The sequence below is a fragment of the Gymnoscopelus braueri genome (genome assembly GCF_963280865.1).
Source record: "Gymnoscopelus braueri genome assembly, chromosome: 17".
NCBI classification, from domain to species: Eukaryota; Metazoa; Chordata; class Actinopteri; order Myctophiformes; family Myctophidae; genus Gymnoscopelus; species Gymnoscopelus braueri.
The window spans coordinates 48,728,474-48,752,473 of NC_137617.1; the positions used below are offsets into that span (position 1 = coordinate 48,728,474).

The window sequence follows — 24,000 nt, forward strand, 5'->3', positions numbered from 1 at the left end:
GTCTGTCCTCGTTTATTTGGGAAAGAAGAAGAGGTGTGTTGTTCTTGTTGTAGTTGGTAGAGCTGAGCTGTACAGACAACACAGAGAGAGAGAGAGAGTGTTGTTGTTTCAATGGTTGAAGCTCGTAGGAGTGTGTTTCTGCTGCTGCTTCTAGGAGGACTGCCTCTCTCTCTCTCTCTCTCTCTCTCTCTCTCGCTCTGTTGCTCTCTCTCTCTCTCTCTCTCTCTCTCTCTCTCTCTCTCTCTCTCTCGCTCTGTTGCTCTCTCTCTCTCTCTCTCTCTCTCTCTCTCCTCTCCTCTCTCTCACTCTCTCTCTCTCTCTCTCTCTCGCTCTGTTGCTCTCTGCTCGCTCTCGCTGAGTGTCTCTCTCTCTCTCTCTCTCTCTCTCTCTCTCTCTCTCTCTCTCTCTCTCTCTCTCTCTCTCTCTCTCTCCTCCAGCACCGCCCCCCCCAGTGTAGACTGGGGTCCTTGAGGGGGCTCCCAGGGGGTCCCATGCAAAACCAGTTTATCATATTAGAAAAAATAGCATGCGTTGTAGAGCTTGTAGACAAATATTTGAGAACTGAATGACAAACACTGTTTTAAAATAATGGCTAAACTGGAAATTAGAACATTATTATTATTTATGTTTTATGGTTTAATTGTTTTTATTAATTATTTTTGTATACGATACGATACAATTTTTTTTTTAAATCACTTTGATAGTGGGTTTTTTAAGGGAAATGTGTATTATTATGGGTATACATAAGTAAACACAGTGATTCTCTGGCAAATACATGGACATTGTAATATTTGAAAACATTAGGGACAAACTGGCACCGTGACACAGATTACACACATTTATCGACCAAGTAGCGATATGGAATGGAAAAGTAATTAAATCCCTATGTCATGTTTTCTTTTGCTAAACATAACGCACAAGTACTTTTACTTTGCAAAACGATACTATTCGATATTTGCATTGCAAAACGATACGATTCGATACAAAGTCAAACGACACGATACATTGCTGTTTGCATATCGATACAGTTGAATCGTTGAAATTAAAATCGATACAGTTACTGTGACGTTACACCCCTACGGTTTACAGTTTAGGCATTTAGCAGACGCTCTTAATCCAGAGCGATTTACAGTAAGCAAGGACTCAAGATAATACATCATAATACATCATAATACACATAATACATCAAATGCATAAAAATAGTAATCTAATGATAAAGCAAACCAATAATCTCATAACAATTTTTTTCGTTATAGTTATTCTATTTATAGTGGCTCATAGGAATTTATAGACTACGTGACAACCAGGAATAGATTGGTGACCACCGGAGAGACGGGTGACAGCCGGAATGTAGACGGCATCCGGGAGCAGTTTGGGTTGGCGCCCCAGTCTGTGTCTTCCGTGAGGAAGAAGCCCAACAAATCCACGGTGAGGCCTTTAGGAGGGCCATTCAAGCAAGCCGCAAAGGGAGCCTGCAGTACCACCACGGGCCAAGACACCATCACACCATCACACCAGAATGAAATGTTTGGAGCGGGGGAGTCTGATGCAACGCTCAGGTCCTGGACCTGGTGAGACGGAGGAGGAGCCCGGCCAGGAGGCCATCCACAGAGCCTAGTCCCTCCACGTGCCAGAGTATCTCCTCTCCCCCATTCCTGGCAGAGTAGTTTCGGACAAGCGTATTGAGTGGCCCTGTCTTTCCCTATTTAGGACTGACCTAAGCTACCTGGGACGTAAGTCGGGGCTTGATCAACCCTGGCTGGGTCACCTGGGCGAGGGTGTATGTTGCGAGACCCGAAACATCCTATGACCCCAGGCTACAACACTGATGATACGTCCCAGGTGCATCCATGTGATGTTTTTTCGTTATAATAACTAATACATACGTAAATCAAGAACCTATCATTAGCCTACATTGAAACTATACACACTATAGGATGCCAGGCCAACAATGATGTGGCATCTGTTTACATAACATGCTATCTAAGATATATTTTAGCCTTAATCCTGCAAGGTCGTCAAGGCTAGGGCAAGTGCTACGGGCTGAGATGGAGTCTGAAGGAGGTGAGTCTTCAGATTACGGTAGAAGATTGGGAGTGAGTCTGCAGTTCTAACTGCAATGGGGAGTTCATTCCACAGCTTGGGAGCCAGAAGGGAGAAGAGTCTGGGACGTGTGGAGCGTTGTCCTGGATGTTTTAGGGAAGCTTCTGACAGCTTCCCTGTGTTAGCTGATCTGAGAGAGCGGGACGGGTTGTAGGGTTGGATCAGGCGTCAGTGTTTTGTACTCTGTGCGGGCAGTAACTGGGAGCCAATGGAGGGAGCGGAGAAGGGGGGTGACATGTGAACACTTTGCTGGTGGTACTGTATGTAGCCAACAGCACCAACTCGGGACTCCTGGATCACTGCCCTCCACACTCTCCTAATCTAACATCAGGGTCTTGAGCTCTACAATGTTGTAATAGCTACCGTAGGCTGTCGCACCGCAGTGCATCGTAGGTGGTGCGCTTCTTCTTGCCTTTCCTGGCTTTGCCCTGGGTTGGCTCCCATAGTTCATTGTCTCCACCAGGCCGAAAGGCATGGCGAGAGAGTATGTTTTACCCCCTGTCCGTCCTTCCGTCCTTCCGTCCGTCCGTCCGTGTGTGTGTCCTGTCCGTGTGTTACCAGCTAATCTCCGGCACCGTTGGCCCGGTCGCTGCGAAACTGTGCACACACACTCCCTGGATGCCAATTCAGAACCTCTGCCTCAAATTTTTCACATGGGCCTGTTATAGCGCCACCTGGAGGCCGATTTGTGCAAAACCATTTATTTTATATTACTCCTACAGATTTTATCCAAACGTCATGCAAATCGGTACACAGTATCTCTATAGTCATGTGATCAACACGGATCTGTCCGATTTCCCATATTCCATCCTCATTGGCTAAGGTTGCCTTCCAAAATTTGCAGGATTGGTCCGTTTTGAACAAAATGCCTCAAATCATGAACACAGCTTGTGATTTCCGTGAAACTTCACAAACACATTCCCACTAGGCTGAGGAAGAAATGCCACCTGACATTTTTCACATCAGCCTCATGGTGGCGCTATAAAAGGCTGATTTGTGTTTTTAACTATAACTGCACCGATCTGCGTGAAACTTTGCACGCACACTCCCTAGAGGCCAAGGAAAAACATCCGCCCTGCATTTTTCACATTTGCCTTTTATAGCGCCACCAAGAGGCCGACTTATGTAAAACACATTTTTGGATATTAAGCCTTCACATTTTATCCAAATTTCACACAAATCGGTACACATGATCTCTATAGTCATGTGATCAAGATGGAACTGTTTGATTTTTCATATTTCATCCTGATTGGCTAACAATGACATCTAAAGTTTTCAGAAGTGGCCCGTTTTGAACAAAATGCCACAAATCATGAACGCAGCGTCCGATTGAGGTGACACTTTACAAGCACATTCGCACTAAGTTGAAGAACAAATGCCACCCTTTAACATTGCCCTATTATAGCGCCACCAGGAGGCCGATTTTTTCAAAACTTTTCTTTGTTGTATTACTCCTACAAATGTTGTCCAATCATCATGCAAATCGGTACCCATTATCTCTATAGTCAAGTGATCAAGATGGTTCTGTCCGATTTTTCATATTCCATCCTGATTGGCAAATTCCGAACATTGTTGGCCCACAAAAACCTACCTGACCTGGCGGAGACCTGTGCTCCGAGGAGCACTTTTTCTAGTTATACATTCATTACAACCGTGGGTTGACTCAACATTACATTCTGCCACGTACAGTTCAACTTTTGTGGCGACCCTTGTGGGTCAAAGTCAAAACTAATTTGGCACTGATGTGCTCTAGAGAGGCCACTCAATGCACGTGTTAAATCTGGGTTCAATCGGACCATGCACTTTCTTAATTATTTTGTAAAATAGGTCCCTCCCACAAAACGTGGAAGCCAAGTCTATCCAATTATGGTAACTGTAATTAAGTCGAATGAAGCTGCTGAATTAGACATAATGACTCATGTACACTATGTACTGTACCATGAAAACTGTGGGAAACATTTGCAGATATAAAGACATAATAAATGTGCAATCACATAACTATACTGTGGTTGGTGGCCTATTTCAGTGGTTGTCAAACATTTTCATGTCAAGGACCCCCAAACTGAGATGTATTCGGCCATGGACCCCCATTTTAAAAAAACATTTTGTGCGCCAGGGACCCCTATATGAGAGCAAATGTCAATAGAAGTTTTCGATGTGTTTTTTTTTTTTAAATAGCCGATCTTACGCAAGCTCACAACGTGTCGCAAAGCTGGAGAATCAAATAGGGCTTATATAAAACACTGTTTGCTGGTGGGGACCCCCCTTAAGGACCCCTGGGGGTCCCCAGACCCCACTTTGAGAAGCGCCAGGCCTATGGCTACCAGTCTACTGATGTGGCAGTATACTGTAGGCCTTCACAGTAGTAGGCCACTGCAGAGATGGGATGTAATGGAGATCGGTACATAACCCAGATTCCAAGACTAGTGGAGCACAACCGACCGGTTTCTCTTCTCTGCTGTGTGTGTGTGTGTACTCTAAATATGTATAAAAACCAGTGTCAGACAGGTGTGTGTGTGTGTGTGTGTGTGTGTGTGTGTGTGTGTGTGTGTGTGTGTGTGTGTGTGTGTGTGTGTGTGTGTGTGTGTGCGTGCGTGCGTGCGTGCGTGCGTGCGTGCGTGCGTGCGTGCGTGCATGCGTGTGTGCGTGCGTGCGTGTGTGCGTGTGTGTGTGTGTGCTCAGACAGCGCTGAATGCACCAGTGAGACTAGAAACAACACAACTACACACAGCAGGAAACAGTGATAATGATGAGTCACGTTCTTCATGTCATTCATTCCTCAGATGCAACTCAAACAGTGAGATTCACAAAACATATGATGATGCAGATTATAAACACCCACCATGTGCATGTTGTCATGTTTAGTTTAAAACACTGACGGAGCCTGCATGTTGTCCTGACTCAGTCTGCCTGCTGTCACTATCAGCTCAGGTTCAGGGGTGAAAGAACTGTTTCCAAAGGAGGCCATATTTGGAAAATATGAGAATACCTTGTTTAGGGCCGACTGCATGTCCTGTTGTTTGGACCATAACAATGTCACATACTGTACAAACAACAATAGTTGTAATACAGCCATTCTGTTTACGTAACTACTATCAATAGTCTTTGGCTTAGCACTATAGTTTCCACATGCACTGCTTTGATATTATATTTACAGTAAAATAAATTGTCTATTGAAAAAAATAAAAATAAAAAGCCTTTACATATTGAGAACACAAGGTACGATTAGCCCAGCTTCATTTCTTTATTTTGTATTTTTTTGTATATCTTTTGCTTCTTACCCACACAGCTAACAAAAAAACACGTAAACCTATATACTTTGTTAATCGGGGCGTCCCCCAGGGGCCGATTTTAGGCCCCATCCTTTTTTCTCCACTATACCAAATATATTTGCTGAAAATAGCTGATCTACAAGCTCAGAACGGTTCTGAGCTTGTAGATCAGCTATTTTCATGGTACAGTATGTTCATCCCAGATTATAGGTCATGTGGTTTAATACTCTCTCTCTCTCTCTCTCTCTCTCTCTCTCTCTCTCTCTCTCTCTCTCTCTCTCTCTCTCTCTCTCTCTCTCTCCTTATAAGCTTTCGTTTATTTCCAGACGGCTGACATCCATTCATAAGGACAGTCAGTGGCTTTTATATAAATGGCTCTGCTATGCTATGCGATGCAGAGAACTGGTGGGGCTCCAAAGCGGTGAAAACGGTCCCCCCACTTTACTTATCTGTGGCCCCCAGAGAATGTGAGAGAGACGTTCTTATAGTAATGATGGACTGAATCTCTCTCTGTGGACTGAATGCAGCGTATGGCTGCTGCTGATAATGGACCTCTCCTCTCCAACCTAACCACAGTGCTGAACGGAACTGTTTCAAGCTCTGAGAATGTACAGTACTGAGGAAAAAAGCCAAATTAAAAGATAACCCTACCCCTATCCCGACCCATGAACACGTACAACAGCGGGTTCAGGCAGCTGTAGACAGTGGTGTAAAGTAACTAAGTACATATACTTATGTACTGTACTTAAGTACAAATTTGAGGTATTTTTACTTTACCGGAGCATTTCCAATTGTCTATACTTTTACTTCTACTCCACTACATCTCAGAGGCAAATATTGTACTTTTACTCCACTACAATTATTTGAAAGCTTTAGTTACTAGTTACTTTGCAGATATAAATGATTCAATTATAAAACATACATTAACCACTTTAGTCCTATATTATACCTAAGCTATTTGAGAATAGCCGATCAACAAGCTCACAACGCGTCGCATCGCGACGCGTTGTGAGCTTGTAGATCTGCTATTTTCAAACATTTTAGTACTTTTACTTTGGTACTTTAAGTACATTTTGATACCAATACCTTTGTACTTTTACTCAAGTAAATGTGTTATTCTGGACTTTTACGATGGAGTATTTATATATCGCAGTATTGATACTTTTACTTTTTCCACCACCACCGCCTAAACCTGTGCCTCAGACACGACGGTCTCTTGACCGGTGCTCCCTGGGTCCCTGGGAGCGTTGGTCTGAGGCGGCTCTTCAGCGAAGGCTTTCTCCAGCACTTTCAGGACAGATCTGCGAACTTCATCCTTGAAATCGTGACCCATGAACACGTACAACAGCGGGTTCAGGCAGCTGTTGATGTACGCCAGGCAGAAAGCTACGATGCTCACGCGTTCCAGCGTGTCCCTGCCCCCTGCCGGCACGACATTCATCAACAGAATCTGCAGCGTGATGTGATAGGGGGCCCAGCACAGGAAAAATACAGTGACGACGGCCGCTAGGATTTTAAAGGGACGACCCGATCGGCTGGCCAGCGAGCGATTCCTCCTGATCCGGTGGATGACGACGGAATAGCAGGAGACGATGACGGTGAAAGGGATCACGAATCCCATGAGGAAGCGAGTGATGATCATGGCCCCGTGTCGAAACTTCCTCAACTTCCGCATCTCTGCGGACGTAATGAAAATAATCAAGTTTATATATTATTGGTAATGGTGTATGTAACAAACAGTGGTGTAAAGTAACTAAGTACATTTACTCAAGTACTGTACTTAAAGAGGTGGTGCCATGGTTTTGCACTTTTTCTGTTTTTCATGTGTCTATGAGGTTGATAGAACTTCATTAAGCCCCCTGGCGGTGTTTTTATGGTGTTTTATGTCTTCTCTGACTATTTTGAGTTTCTACCTGGAGGCTGAAACCTTGAGGGTCAAACGTGCCAATAGAGAAACAGCGCTTTAGTGACATAGTAAAAATATACCCTCCCTCTCATTATCATAACACAACAGGTGTGGGCATGAGGAGGAGGAGGGACTAGGACAGGTGGGTGGTGCTAAGGTGGTGGAGGAGGTGCTGAGGTGAGAACCAGGTATACATAATGAACTGGAGGCGTGTCCACATAAAAACATAATTTTAACAATTTCTGTATACTTTTTTGAAAAAAATCTTCCTCCTAGTGTAACTATAATACCTGATGATTATGTTTTAGGGGGGGGGGGGGGAATCACTGAAAATCACGGTACCCCGTCTTTAAGTACACATTCGAGGAATTTTTACCTTACTAGAGTATTTCCCATTTTCTGTATCAATATCATAATTTTCATAAATGATGATATTATGAAACATACATTAACCACTTTAGCCCAATTTTATGCATAGGCTATTTGAAAATAGCAGATCTACAAGCTCACAATGCGTCGCAAAGCGACGCATTAGAATTTTAGTACCTTTTTTGTACCTTGAATTTGAGTACCTTTTCCACCAGTGGTAACAAAGATGTTGTGGCACATACTGTATGAGAAGTCCTCACGGATCGGGTGGCCAATGCCCGCTTCATAAACGTGGTAGCGTACGTCCTTAAAGACGAAGTCAGGGGAGCTGAGAGCCAAGGCCAGCACCCAGACACCCAGACTCACGCAAGACGCCTTTCTGACGCTGCGGTGGATCTTGGCCCACACCGGCCACACCACGCCCACACATCTGTCGACGCTGATGACCATCAGAATGTAGATGCTGGCGTACATGTTCAGGAAGAGGACGGTCCAGTTCAGTTTGCACATGAATTTACCAAAAGGCCAGTGGCCGCCCAGAGCGCCCTCCGTGATCCTCAGGGGCAGGAGCGCCGTGAAGAGGAAGTCGGCCACGGCGAGGTTGAGGTACCAAACGGTGTTGATGGTTTTCTTCATCTTGAAGCCGGTCACCCAGATGACGAGTCCGTTCCCCGACACGCCGAGCACGAAGACCAGGCTGTAAATGACGAGGGACGCGATCTTGACAGATTGTTTCAGTTGTTCATCCTTGATATCATATTCAGAATAATCATCATCATAGTCATTCCAATTATGCCCCTCAAAGTCCAAAGTCCAGCCGTCCTGCCGCAAAGAGCCGTTTTGACCAGACGAATCCTCATAGTCCTGCCACAAAGAGTCGTTTTGACCAGATGAATCCTCATAGTCCTGCCACAAAGAGTCGTTTTGACCAGACGAATCCTCATAGTCCTGCCACAAAGAGCCGTTTTGACCAGACGAATCCTCATAGTCCTGCCACAAAGAGTCGTTTTGACCAGATGAATCCTCATAGTCCTGCCACAAAGAGTCGTTTTGACCAGACGAATCCTCATAGTCCCGCCACAAAGAGCCGTTTTGACCAGACGAATCCTCATAGTCCTGCCACAAAGAGTCGTTTTGACCAGACGAATCCTCATAGTCCTGCCACAAAGAGTCGTTTTGACCAGACGAATCCATGTTATGATCTCAATCGTCCTAAAAAAAAAAGGTACATGATTTGTTTTATCACATCATGTATTAGCTGTCTTAATTTCTACCAACACGTCCTATTATCCTCTAGGTCAGGGGTCTTCAACAGGGGGTCCGGGACCCCTAGGGGGTCCTCAGAGTTACTACAGGGGGGGCCGCCAAATCTTTGTGTGATAGGGACTTCCACTAAATGTCTGAAAACATTTTAACATTTTAACATTTAGCATGAATACAATATGTAGTGGGGGTCCCTGCTTCATCTCTCTCTCAGCTAAGGGGTCGTTGTCCTGAAAAACGTTGAAGACCCCTGCTCTGGGTAAATAAGACTCTATTCACCATTCATAATGACTTAAATGCGTTATGTAACGCTAACAAAAACTCAAGATACAATGTTACCATGATAACAAGTCCACAATACAATATTTATCACTTATATATATAAGAAAAAGAAAAATGACATCATGTATCCCCTGGTGATACCTGATGAAGGTTGTTTCGACCGAAACGTTGCGATAAACTACTTCTGTAAGTGAAGACAGTGTGCAGGACTTCTTTTGTGACTGTCTATAGATGAAGAGAGAAAGAGAGAAAAGAAAAGAAAAGCTATACCTGTTTCAAAGTGTTGAAGAGACGACAGCCGTCCAAGAAGTGTCTTGATCAAACTGTGGTCCGTGAGGATCTCACGTCACCTTATAGCACCCTGGGGGAGGGGTCTTATAGCACCCTGGGGGAGGGGTCCTATAGCACCCTGGGGGAGGGGTCCTATCGTTGCTGTTAGGCAGGAACCTCCTATCTCCATATTTGTGTGTAAATTGATGGCCTACTTTGTCATGTAGCTGTAAGCGTAAATTCAATCAGGAAGATCTCTGTTGTCATTCATAGCTAAGTGTGAGCACTTGTAGAGTCTAATTGCCAAATGTTTTATTCAATAAAAGAGTCATTTGTATGGGAGTGACCAATATATGAGAAAGTGTACACAGTCTAACTGCATTTGTGGAGTGTACATGACTACTACTATTTGTATTCGAATTTGTATTATTGTACGTGTACTGTATGTATGTATGAAGACATATGTATAAGATTTGCTTCTAATAGGGAGAACCACAAACACAGCAAACACAGCAAAGGTCGTCGGAAAAGGGAGTCGAACCCGCGACACGCTGTCAAGCTGAATTACCAGCGTATGTGGTATGCGCCCCCCAGAGGCAGTGGTATTTAAAGGCGGAGTCCAGTTGCCTGATTGGCTGACTGCAGATTGGCTAGAAAGTGCTCACACTTAGCTATGAATGACAACAGAGATCTTCCTTATTGAATGTACGCTTAGAGCTACATTTCAATAAAGGAGAGATCAAGTTGTTGTAAATGAGAATCCTCCTATTATTTGACAAACCTCTGTGGCCATGCGTCTTGGTCAGCAAAACTGTGTGCCCATATTTTAATAGCTTTTTTTTTTTTTTTTTTGGGTGAGATCTCACGTTCATAGTGACAGAACACTGTCCCCAAAAAAAACAAAAAAACAAGCCTCGCTAGACGAGATTGAAATCTCGAGATTTCAATCTCGTCTAGCGAGACTTGTTTTTTTTTTTTTTTTTTTTTTGGTTGCATAGTGTTCTGTCACTATGAACGTCAGATCTCTCAAAAAAAAAAAAAAAAAAAAGCTATTAAAATATGTGATCTAACCTAAGGCCTATCCGCGCACCTTTTAAGCTGTGGCGGCTCAGGGGTGGAGTTATGAAATTTTTCTACTGTACCATTCATCCTAAGATATCATAACTTCATAGAAAAGGTAAGAAAACTTTAGTCCAAAATTCTCCTTTAAGTTCATATGGTAACGGGCAATGGCTGTGTGCAAAATCACCTCCAGCCAGTGAGGAGAAATGTATCAATGTTTTTCTTGTTTTTTGACAATTAAGACACATAAGACAAATTGACAGAATCAACAGCAAGCCAGCAACCAACAATTATATATATATATATATCTCTATATATATCTCTATATATATATATCTCTATATATATATCTCTATATATATATCTATATATATATATCTCTCTATATATATCTCTATATATATATATCTCTATATATACATCTATATATATCTCTCTCTCTATATATATATACATATATATATATATATATATATATATATATATATATATATATATATATATATACACACACACATACACATATATATATACACATTATGTACGTTATGTTCGTTAAATGTTAACGGAGTCTAATTGGCAACATTTTCTATTCAATAGATAAATTCAATACTACAGCGTCACACAACAGTTGTAAAATCTGAAATTCAGGGGGTCTCAGACAGATATGACTCTAGAAGGCCCCCCTGACTTTCAGGCCCCTGGGCCCGACAAGCCTGTTCAAGTGCTGCCATTTATAATTGAAAAGGCACCATGCTCAATAATAAATGACTATGACCATGTGGGAGAATGTTTATTTTGTTCTGCTTTTTATAATAACGGTATTGCTAACAAATAAAGGTTTGTATAACTGCATTATGACAGAACTGGTTGTGGCCTGATTGCTTACTCTAGCACAGTGTTTCTCAAATGGGCTTATATGTAGGCCTACCTCTGGTACTCGGAGATACTAGGGATGGAACATGAACTACTGACTATAGCACAACTGTTAATGAACAGAAAGCAATACGTATTTGCCATTATGCTGGTTTATCTTTAACATATACTGACTGGACTTTTGATGTCGATATTTTCTAAGCAAAATGTTGTAGTCGTACTAGGGGGTACATGGAATCAGAAATAATGGAAAGGGGGTACTTTCCACAAACAAGTTTGAGAACCACTGTGCTCGAGCATGCACGGAGCATGATAGAGCATGTACAGAGCATTATAGAGCATGCACGGAGCATGATAGAGCATGCACGGAGCATGATAGAGCATGCACGGAGCATGATAGAGCATGATAGAGCATGATAGAGCATGATAGAGCATGCACGGAGCATGCACGGAGCATGCACGGAGCATGATAGAGCATGCACGGAGCATGATAGAGCATGCACGAAGCATGATAGAGCATGCACGGAGCATGATAGAGCATGCACGGAGCATGATAGAGCATGCACGAAGCATGATAGAGCATGCACGGAGCATGATAGAGCATGCACGGAGCATGATAGAGCATGCACGGAGCATGATAGAGCATGCACGGAGCATGATAGAGCATGCACGGGGGATGTACGGAGCATGATAGAGCATGCACCGAGCATGATAGAGCATGCACAGAGCATGCACGGAGCATGATAGAGCATGTACGGAGCATGATAGAGCATGCACGGAGCATGATAGAGCATGATAGAGCATGCACGGAGCATGATAGAGCATGCACGGAGCATGCACGAAGCATGCTAAAACATGCACGGAGCATGCTAGAACATGCACAGAGCATGCTAAAACATGCACAGAGCATGCAAGAGCATGCACGGAGGCATTGGGTTCTACCAGGGCGTGCGTTGCATTGCATTACATTGCATGTCCAAAGATGTGTATCATTTGGCTCCATCTAAAGCCCTGCTGGGATTACGTTGCGTTGACTGATAACATCCTGATCTCCATTCAGCATGCTGCTCCCAGTGTGTTGCTCTCTTGTTCATAAACATACCGGATGGTAACTTAGAGGAAAGTAATTGGTCAGTGAGGCCGATTTCACTCCGATATACCAGGCCCCTGTTATGTCTGGACTGCATGCTGTCTACGCCGCACATACTGGAGGTAATCTGAGAGGCATCTTCCTGTATCTGGGGCTGCAGTGCTTTTCCATTATGATGCATTATTATTACAATAATACATCCGGAGAAGTGCTTCTCCAAGTGTTACCAAAGCTCCGAAAGTCAATCATTTCTTTGTGTACTTCTTAACCCATTGAAACCAGGAACGCATCCGTGTAACCACTTTAAATGTTATACTTTGGCTATTCAAAAATAGCAGATATACAAGCTCACAGCGCAGCACCGAGTGCTGCGCTGTGAGCTTGTAGATCTGCTATTTTTGAAAAATCGTGAAAATGTGTGCAAATCTTTGAATATATATATATTTTTAAAGCGAACCTTTTTAACTCAAATCTTTGCTTTTGGGGAGGGGGGTCCCTGGAACAACATATTTTGAGATACGGGTCCGCGGCCAAATACATATCATTTTGGGGGTCCTCGACATGAAAAAGTTTGAGAACCACTGTAGCAACATAATTTTTTTTCAAAAAACTGTTAGGATTTAGAAGACATTTATAGAATCCCCCAGAAGCAAAGATTTGAGTTACAAATGTTCACTTAAAAATATATATATATTCAAAGATTTGCTAAAATGATCATGATTTGTCAAAAAATAGCAGATCTACAAGCTCATAGCGTGGCACTCGTGCCGCACTATGAGCTTGTATATCTGCTATATAATGGTTAAAATGGTTCAATGGACAAAAATTTGACAAAAAAATCCCGATCTTAATGGGTTAAACATAATAATGTTTTGGCTCAAGAACTTCAGATCACCGTACATGCGGACAGCACTTCACTGACAATACGATCACAATGGTTGAACACTTAAACACTTAAATTTAATATGCCTTTGTTGTACAAGACATGTCACATTTAAAAGCATTTTTTGGAAGGTTGTATTTAATGTAATGTAGTTATTATTGATTATATTTTTCTGTATGGCTCCCGACCATTTACTTGAGTAAATTGTCTCGGTCGGGTGGAAACCGCATATGTCCAAAACTGTTATTTCCAGGATTCAAATGAAAAAAAAACAGCAAAAGTAGCAGATCTGCTTGTAGATCTAGTACTTTTGGTACGTTTGTGTGACGCTCTAGCGTGATCAATACAGCGTTAATTTACAAAAAAACTATAAAAGTTAAAACATGAAGATAGGAGGTTTTTGCCCGACAAAGCAATGAAATGTACTTAGTTACTTTCCACCACTGTTCCGGAACAACAGCATGCCATGTGTTCCCTCCCTCCCTCCCTCACTCCCTCCCTCCCTCACTCACTCACTCACTCACTCACTCACTCACTCACTCACTCACTCACTCACTCACTCACTCACTCACTCACGTCTGTCTGTCTGTCTGTCTGTCTGTCTGTCTGTCTGTCTGTCTGTCTGTCTGTCTGTCTGTCTGTCTGTCTGTCTGTCTGTCTGTCTGTCTGTCTGTCTGTATGTCTGTCTGTCTGTCTGTCTGTCTGACTGACTGACTGACTGACTGTCTGACTGACTCCATTGTTTGTGTGCACTACCAGTCACCAGCCTTGTGACCAGGCAGTGATACAGGACTAGCGATGAATACAAAGATAAATGCACTCCGGTTTCTATTTCGGTTCCTCCTGAGATAAAAAAACAATGACGTATGCTGAACAAAAAATACTAAAATGTTAGAAAATAGACGATCTACAAGCTCACAACGCGTCGCTTTACTCAAGAAATTGGAAATACTCAAGTAAAGTACAAATGCCTCAAAATTGTACTTAAGTACAGTACTAAAGTAAATGTACTTAGTTACTTTCCACCACTGATGACTTGTAACAGAGTATCTCTCTCTCTCTCTCTCTCTCTCTCTCTCTCTCTCTCTCTCTCTCTCTCTCTCTCGCTCGCACAGACGCACGCAAGCACACACGCACACATTCTGAGGCACGAGAGACACATATCCAGGTATTTTAAAGGCTGATGTATGCATTCCTAGGTGAGAAGTCATCTCCTGCATTCATTCAAAAACTTCCTCCCAACAATTATGTTGGTAGGGGAAATGCATGGCCCACAGACCCAGGTTTATCCGACCTTTTCACACAGTGAAATGAAGGCACTTCCACTTCTGGATTTACCCCAAAGAACAATAGTTTATGTTATTGCTATGTAGGCTATATATAAACTCTGAACCCACAAACCAATTGAAAGTCAGAGACCACCAACTTTTCGACACCTGGAGAAGAGCTTGTTCGTTTAATTTAACTTATGCTGACAGACATATACATACATGAAGATGCTTTAATTACTGTTTAACCACATGAACCCTAGCATCACAAACATTATGTGAATATTCAAAGAGATTTGGTCGGTGTAGAGGGAAAAAAAGAGGGGACCAAGCACAGACCCTTGAGGGACCCCGATCAATGAATTATATAGGGTTTAAGTGCTTATAACCAAACTCTATTTCACAAAACTCCGTTTAAAGTATATACTGTAGGCACGTTTCCACTCTACTGTACATCTGTGCTTGATGCAGACAACCTTGACTATACGATGATGTCATTTCCTATTGGGAATACTGTTTCCTGTGGCCTCGCTGTCCGTCTCGATGTCTGTGAACGTGAACATCTGGACGTGTGAATATCTGTCCAGTTGAGGTGTTGACTGGGAATGTGAAAAATGCAGACCCTAAGGTGCTCCAAGGCAAGGCAAGCTTTTTTCTCAAATGCGATCTTTATATGACTGACTGACTGACTTAGCCCGGTTGCTTAAGACCAGATTTTTGAAAAAGGGGGACACGGCTGACAAAAGCGCCAAATTTTTTCTACATGCTCTCCATCACCATAAGTTTCATTTTGGATGGGGAGCCACGTCAAAAAGATGGCAGAAGGCGGCCAATATCTCGGCTTCAAAGCCACTTAGAAGGTCAATCTTGGTGTCAAAATATAAATTTTCTGGGTCGAGGAATGCAATAAAGCTATTGAGAATTCCACTAGATGTTTATTTGTGCCACGATCAAATAAATATGGTCATTCTAGCAACATATTTACATAATTTTCAACTCGGTTAGCAGTCAGACACAGAAAATGGAGCATGAAGTGAATTGACATTCAAATTATCTGTCACATTGACAACTGCAAAGCTCTGTGCAATTCCAGTGTGCCTTCTTGCATGAGCACCTTGCACCACAACCAAGTTTACAACCGCACTTGACCAGTTCATTGCAGGCTTTTGACGCCATCGGTAGAATGCTCCACACAGGGAGCCAGACCTGGTTGTTGTCATCCAATGTCCATCCCCATCCTTCTGGACTGGGTGTCGGCTGCTGGGCCAGTTCAGACGTGGACCAGATCCCAGACTGGTAGGCAACTCGCTTCACGTGCTGCAACAGTGAATCTTGCGTTGGTGGAATGTGTTCCATCGTTTTGTTCTTCTGGCAGAACAACTCTCGCCGTGCTTCATTGACAGATTCCAAATCACTTGTCTTATCATACATGATGACTGTGAAACGCTCAAGAAGCTGAAAGTGTTGGGCATCTATGGTCACTGAAGTGTATGGATTTTCTGCCATGTAGTTGAAGGCCTGGGTGACCTCAGGGTAGGACTTCCATGCCACCCATGCTGACTTCTTTCCTTTCATAGACATTTTATATATGTTCTTTCCTTTCATAGACATTTTATATATGTCTATGAAATTAACTCAAGGACCTCAACGGAAACAAGTCCGCAAGGACTTTTTTGGCCGGACCTTTTAGACAAAAGCATTATTAATGTAACTGTGTTGTTTTACATTCTTTTGCCTAATACAAATTTCAATCAATCAATCAATCAATCAATTCCCGCAGAATGCTGATGTTGTGTCACAGCCTGTGTAACAGTGGAAGATGGGAAGTGCTGTGGACTTGTCTTTGCCCAGAGCATGGCAGATGGTGTTTATATGAACATAGGTGTAGTTCTTGCCAGTGCCAAAAGCAACCCAGATGTCTGCAGCTGGATACTTGGTGAGCAGGGCATGGAACTTGCCGATGAGGATAACGACAACATCCGTATCCACAGTGCGTATCAAGCAGGTAGAACAGCCATGTTCCAGGGCATCAAGCAGGTGAATCAATATCCTGGTGTCGGCCTCTTCGTGGTTACATGGCAGCATGGAGTGGCTGGTGTCTGTGCCGACCACTGTGATGCCAGATGTGATGAAGACCAGCTTGCCCTCTGGCCAGGCGGTGGATGCAATCTTCCCAGAGAGAAAGGTAAAGAGTTCCTGCTTGTTTATAGGATCACGCAGGAAATCTGGCCAATTCCCCGGCAGCTTGTTCTGACCAGCCACCTTCCGTCGTATCCCTTTGCCTCGCTTCTCCCTTGTTGACTCTTTTATGCTGCTGGTGATGTAAGTATCCCAGACCACATCAACTCTTTTGGAGATCTACAAAGCCCAATCCATTGTGTGCAAGAGACGAGATTGGCAAGGGGCAGGCAAAAATCTAAACTGTGTAAGGCAAGGGGTCGAAAACCAAAGGGGCAGTCAGAGAAGGCAGAGGTACCGGCAAGGGCTGGGCAAAAACGTAGTATAGAAAACAGAACAGAGATCAGTTAGGGCAAAAAACTTGATTTTGAACAATGCTTGAGAGCTTGGGTAAACACAAGGCAATCTGGCAAGAGACTGGAGAGAGACTGAGGCTTAAGTACTGTAGGCATGATTGCAGGTGAGTGAATGCAGGTGGTCACACTGGCAGGAACCAGATCCAGACACACCCACACCCTAGGGACTAACAGGACACAGGTGGAGATAACTAATAATCACAGGGAGGAGAGACAAGGCAGGTAAACAGTAACTAGGCAGACAGGAAACAATAGGAACGATACTACAAAATAGATAGGAAAAATAGGAAATAGAGTCAGATCTGTCAAAGTTTAATAACACACACACACACACACACACACACACACACACACACACACACACACACACACACACTCTGAGATGTTGTGCATAATCTAGACGAAGCATGCATAATTGTGTACATATATTGCCAGAATTTACCAAATTATCTAATATTGGCTGAATTAGTCACTTATTGATATTCCCTATAGTTTTATTGCATTCCTTGTCCCAGAAAATGTATATTTTGACACTAATATTGACCTTCTAAGTGGCTTGGAAGCCGAGATATTGGCTTTTATAGATATTGCATGGTGGCCATCTTTGTAATCCAAGATGGCTTCTGCCATCTTGATGACGTGGCTCCCCTTCCAAAATGAAACTTATGGTGATGGAGAGCATGTAGAAAAAATGTGGCGCTTTTGTCAGCCGTGTCCCCCTTTTTTTGTTAACAGCCCTGACTAACTGTCCAAACTGTTATTTGCAGGTGAAGTGATCAGGTTGGAGTTGTGTGTTCAGAAATTGTCGACATAACCAGTGGTGGAAGAAGTTCTCACATGTTTTACTTAAGTAAAAGTATCAATACTGCAATGTAGAAATACTACAAGTAAAAGTCCGGAATTAAAAATTTACTTGAGTAGAAGTACAAAAGTATGAGCATGTATTGTACTTAAAGTACAAAAGTAGAAAGTACTCATTAACTCATTAAGCAGAATGTCCCATTTCACAAGTTTCCAAATGTATTTTCAAAATGTATAATGAATAAAAATCTTTGGAAAATAGCTGATCTACAAGCTCACAACGTGACACGTTATTTTCAAACATTGTAGTACTTTTACTTTTGTTACTTTAATTACATTTTTGATACCAATACTTTGTACTTTTACTCAAGTAAATTTTGAATTCCGGACTTTAACTTGTAACAGACTTCTACATTCTTCTACATTGCAGCATTGATACTTTTACTTAAGTAAAACATTTGAGTACTTTTTCCACCACTGGATTTTGTTGACGTTGACCTGGATATAATAGGGTAAAACCCCTCTTTATGCTGCCTGTGTGAACATACATTATCTCAGTTCCTGATTCCTACAGTTAACAGTGAGAACCATAAACAAAAGGTGGAGTTCAGACCAGACGGCTCTATAAACAATCATTAACCAGAATGACGTGCTGTAATCTCCACACCTGTGATACTGTACTTCCCCATTCACTGGCTTAATCAGTGCTGGAATGTAACTTAACAGAGAGTACTCTGAGTACTTACTACCACCACTGGTATATAAACAATAATTTAGCAATGACGTGATGTAATCTCTCCACCCACATGATACTTCCCCATGTCAGTGGTTAGTTAATCATCCACTAAGACAGGGAACGCATCTGTGTCATTTTAAGATTTATTATTGGCTATTCAAAAATATCAGATCTACAAGCTCATAGCGCGGCACCGAGTGCCGCGCTATGAGCTTGTAGATCTGATATTTTTGAAAAATCGTGAAAATGTGTGCAAATCTTTGAATATATATAGGCCTATATAAGAAAAAAATACTCAAATCTTTGCTTCTGGGGCGTCCCTGGAACAACATATTTTTGAGATGGGGGTCCGTGGCCAAATACATATCATTTTGGGGGTCCTTGACATGAAAAAGCTTGAGAACCACTGATATATAGCAACAATAGTTTTTTTTTCAGAAAACTGTTAAGATTTAGACGACATTTGTAGAATCCCCCAGAAGCAAAGATTTGAGTTAAAAATGTTCGCTTTAAAATATATATATTCAAAGATTTTCACGAATTTTCTCATTTTTTCAAAAATAGCAGATCTACAAATAAATCTAAAAATGACACACAGATGCGTTCCCGGTCTTAATGGGTTAACGCCACTAGCGTTACTGCTGGGCCGACTGGTTTGTGTTTGCATGTTCCAGAAGCACATGGTGACACGTTGTGACACATTCATTCATGTTCCAGAAGCACATGGTGACACGTTGTGACACATTCATTCATGTTCCAGAAGCACATGGTGACACGTTGTGACACATTCATTCCACAGGTTTTTGTCCCCTGAGTCATATAGGACAGACCTAGAAGAACTGTTCAAATACACAACATTTATAATAAACACTGAGGATTTCACAGTGTTGAGGTCCTACACGTAAAGTTGGTATTAAACAATGGTAAATGGTGCATTTATACAGCACATTTATCCAAAGCGCTGTACATATATTGTGCATTTCATTCACCCATTCACACACACATTCACACACCGATGGCGGAGGAAACCACGCAAGGCACCAACCTGCTCATCGGGAGCAATTAGGGGTTCAGCGTCTTGCTCAAGGACACTTCGACTCTAACCCTGGGGGAATCCCGGGATCGAACTGGGAACCTCGCGGTTGCCATCCGGCCGCTCTACCGGCCACCATACCCCTTGAAATAAAATAAAAAAGAATTGAGAATCGCTGATTCAAAGTCTTTCAAAAGCTGAAAGTGAAAGTGATTAAAGGGTTAAAACTAGCCTAGTGTTCTAGAGGTCGATCCATTTAGAACTATATTTTGGAAAGAGTGGCCTTTTTCGACGTCTCTGCCTCTCTCTCTATGTCTCTGCCTCTCTCTCTGTGTCTGGGTGTCTCTCTCTCTCTGCCTCTCTCTCTCTCTCTCTCTCTCTCTCTCTCTCTCTCTCTCTCTCTCTCTCTCTCTCTCTCTCTCTCTCTCTCTCTCTAGTTGTGATCAGGGCCTCATGCTTATTCAAATAGAACCATCTGGTTGGAGTCAGAGATGAAACAAACTGGGGGATCAGTTAGAACCAAATACATTCCTCCATCAAAACCAGGATGTGAGGCATTATGAGCATTTACAGTGAAATGAGGCAAAAAACAGAACAAGCTTTTACTTGAGTACTGTACTTAAGTACATTATTATATCTGTACTTCAATTAGCTGGCTCCTTTCCAAGTGAAGGAGCGAGCGGCTCATTTCCCAAAGCAGAGATACATTCTACATCCTGGTGCCCCGGGTGTTTTGGGAATGACATTCTAGGCAATTTAATATAATTTATAGATTTTTCACACATTTTCTAAAATAACCTGTCACGTCACAACCTTTTGTGAGCTTGTAGATCGGCTATTTTCACTATGAGTAAAGGTGTGCCTTGAAAAAGTTTGAAAAGCACAGCTGGGACATGCTGATATGTCCCCCACATAACCAGAGTTTTGATTGATTGATTGATTGATTGATTGGTTGATTGATTGATTGATTGATTGATTGATTGAATACTTTATTAGCAGTTTGTAAAAAAAAGCACAGAAAAGTACAGCTCAATACAAGGTCTGCTGAGAGGCCTATGGGTAAGAGGATTTAAAAGAAAGCCTATGGGTCGTTGTAGACGGGGAGTGTCGGACGCGGGCGTTACCGCTCGGATCAGCGGGGATCGCGCCGCGATCGTTATTGTTTTGTCCTCCTGTGCGGTACGGGGAAGAAAAAAAAACTCACCACAATCCAGCTCTAGCCGCCCGCACGCGTGTGCACAAACGAACACGAGAATTTCACGGGGCCGCACCCACTTGCCTCACCGCCCCTTAACTTCTCAGCGCGTCCCAAATAATCGCCCGCCTCTCATTGAAAATGAATTACAATAGGCGCGTCGGCCGCTTCCCGTCTCAAACGACCCTAGGGCTCGTTTCCATTGGGGTCCTTTGGACTCAATTCATAGAGACATTTAATGACAGACAGATATTAAATAAAAAACATGACATGGATGCACCTGGGACGTATCATCAGTGTTGTAGCCTGGGGTCGACGGGTGTTTCGGGTCTCGCAACAACATACACCCTCCCCTCGCCCAGGTGACCCAGCCGGGGTTGATCAAGCCCCGACTTACGTCCCAGTAGCTACCCCACGGTCAGTCCTCTTAGGGCAAGACGGGGCCCCTCAGTCCGCTTCTCCGGAACTACTTTGCCGGGACCGGGGGAGGCTCTGGCACGTGGAGGGACTAATAGAGCGTCGCAGTTCCCGCCCACTTCCTGTTTTTTTTGGTGCCGGAAGAAAAAACTCAATGAATTTTTCCATTGACATTTCCAAAAATATTTATATCTATTAATTTAAGCCTCGAATCAAGCCATCACGAGATGACATGAATCATGACCATAAAACGTTTTTTTCTGTGATTTTTTTTAATTTTATATTTAATTATATGATATACTATATTTAATAAATACCCTTTGTTTTGCCGTTTTCAAAAAAAAATAATCACAGAATCAAACGTTTTATGGTCATGATTCATGTCATGTCATGATGGCTTGATTCGAGGCTTAAATTAATAGATATAAATATTTTTGGAAATGTCAATGGAAAAATGCATTGAGTTTTTTCTTCCGGCACCAAAAAAAACAGGAAGTGGGCGGGAACTGCGACGCTCTATAGGCTCTGTGGATGGCCTCCTGGCCGGGCTCCTCCTTCGTCTCACCAGGTCCAGGACCTGAGCGTTGCACCAGACTCCCCCCACTCCAAACATTTCACTCCGGCGTGATGGTGTCTATCGTGGTGGTACTGCAGGCTCCACTTGCGGCTTAAACTACTAGGCAAAACATCATGAAAACAGTTTGAAAACAGAAAAACAAAAACCTACAGTAAACAGAGCAGGTCCAAAAACACCCTCCTATTCAGGGAGAATGGCTGGGATCCCAGCATTGTGATCCACTGAAGTGGAAAGCCCTGCTAGCTCCTAGTAGTCAGTGGTGGAAAGTAACTAAGTACATTTACTTAAGTACTGTACTTAAATACAATTTTGAGGTATTTGTACTTTACTTGAGTATTTCCAATTTCCAGTACTTTTACTTCTATTCCACTACATCTCAGAGGCAAATATTGCACTTTTACTCCGCTACAATTATTTGAAAACTTTAGTTACTAGTTACTTTGTAGATTTTTATTATTATTACAAAACATACGTTAACCACTTCAACCCTATATACATTTCGGCCATTTGAAAATAGCCGATCTACAAGCTCACAATGCGTCGCATCGCGACGCATTGTGAGCTTATAGATCTGCTATTTTCAAAAGATATGTATACATTTGAAAACTTGAAATGGGATATTCTGCATAATGAGTACTTTTAATTTTGGTAATTTAAGTATATTTTGATGCCAACACTTTCGTACTTTTACTCAAGTAGGCTACATTTTGAATTCCGGACATTTTTCTTGTAACAGAGTACTTCTATATTGCAGTATGGATACTCTTACTTTAGTAAAATATGTGAGTACTTTTTCCACCACTGCCTAATAGTCCCATCACTGATAGGATGGAAGGATACACTACAGCATGCACGGTGCTACGGCCCATTAGCTGGCCCTTCATTACCACATCAAGGCAGCTATGTGACCACATCTACATGTGGCCCGTTCCGTTCCAAGAGCCTTCCATCACAGTCAACCCCGTGAAGGATTGTTTTCTCTGTAGGGAATCCAACATGGACTCTAAGTGTGTTCCAGACAAAATACAATGACATGGCCCTGCTGAGTAGAGTTAATGTTGCACTGATTACTCTGTCTGTCTGTCTGTCTGTCTGTCTGTCTGTCTGTCTGTCTGTCTGTCTGTCTGTCTGTCTGTCTGTCTGTCTGTCTGTCTGTCTGTCTGTCTGTCTGTCTGTCTGTCTGCCTGCCTGCCTGTCTGTCTGTCTAATTTCGCAAACTGCTGGACCGATCTGTGTCAAACTTGTATGCACGAGTAAAGTAACTAAGTCTACAAGCTCACAATGCTGTGTTGTGAGCTTGTAGATCTGCTATTTTCAAACATTTTAGTACTTTTACTTTTGATACTTTAAGTACATTTTGATGCCAATACTTTTGTACTTTTACTCAAGTAACATTTTGAACACAGGCCTTTTTTACTTGTAACAGAGTATTTTTATATCGTGGTATTGCTACTTTTACTTAAGTCATTAGTGCATCATTAGTGCGTCCAGTCATCAGTATGTTGTATTACTGATGATAGCAAAGGCTTGAGGATCTTGCCCATAGACATATAAAGGTAGACGCCTCCTTCGGCTCTGAAGCATTCGTATCTCTGGGCGTGCTTCCTTGTTCCGCAGGGCTAGCCTATCACTTCCTTCCGCTTCAGCAGGGCAAGCTGGAAACTTCCGTGTGCGTCACAGCAGGGGGCGTTCAGTAGGCCAATCAGAGGCAGGTGGGGCGGGTCTTTTCTTAAGAGGCAGCCACGCAGCAACTAGTCAGTTAGACGCGCTGTGATTGGCCAGTAGGCAACGCGATGTGATTGGTCAGTAGTCAAACAGCCCTGCGGAAGAGCCTTGTATTGAGATACCAGTCGCTCCAATGAACTGCAGAGGCCAATGAGGTATCTAGGTTTCTATATCTAGGATCTTGCCACACTAACTAGCCTGATCGTCAGACTGAAGCTGCGTGGAGCTTCAGTCTGACATTGGCTCCAGTGTAGGCGATTACAAGGGGGGGGGATTAGAATTTCCCTAAACCAATCACAAGGGATCACCACCCACACCTCCGACTCTCATTGGACGGT

At 42.8% G+C, this 24,000-nt stretch overlaps 2 protein-coding genes and 1 long non-coding RNA gene across 3 annotated transcripts in view; 1 reads left to right on the plus strand and 2 right to left on the minus strand.

The window, feature by feature from the left end:
* The window catches only part of LOC308105257 (mamu class II histocompatibility antigen, DR alpha chain-like), a 305,525-nt gene that overhangs the window by 76,993 nt on the left and 204,532 nt on the right, over positions 1–24,000 (minus strand). The gene's annotated exons all lie outside the window — the stretch shown is intronic.
* On the minus strand, positions 6,562–8,844 carry LOC308105209 (chemerin-like receptor 1; the record flags this gene model as incomplete). Its single annotated transcript, XM_080455844.1, has 2 exons — positions 6,562–7,052; positions 7,854–8,844. The coding sequence occupies 2 exons, from the start codon at positions 8,842–8,844 to the stop codon at positions 6,562–6,564; spliced, it is 1,482 nt and encodes a 493-aa protein (XP_080311970.1).
* LOC308105259 overlaps positions 23,586–24,000 on the plus strand; it is a 106,305-nt gene continuing 105,890 nt past the window's right edge. The window contains exon 1 of the long non-coding RNA XR_013934890.1: positions 23,586–23,649. This is a non-coding gene — a long non-coding RNA (uncharacterized lncRNA). The remainder of the gene's footprint in view (positions 23,650–24,000) is intronic.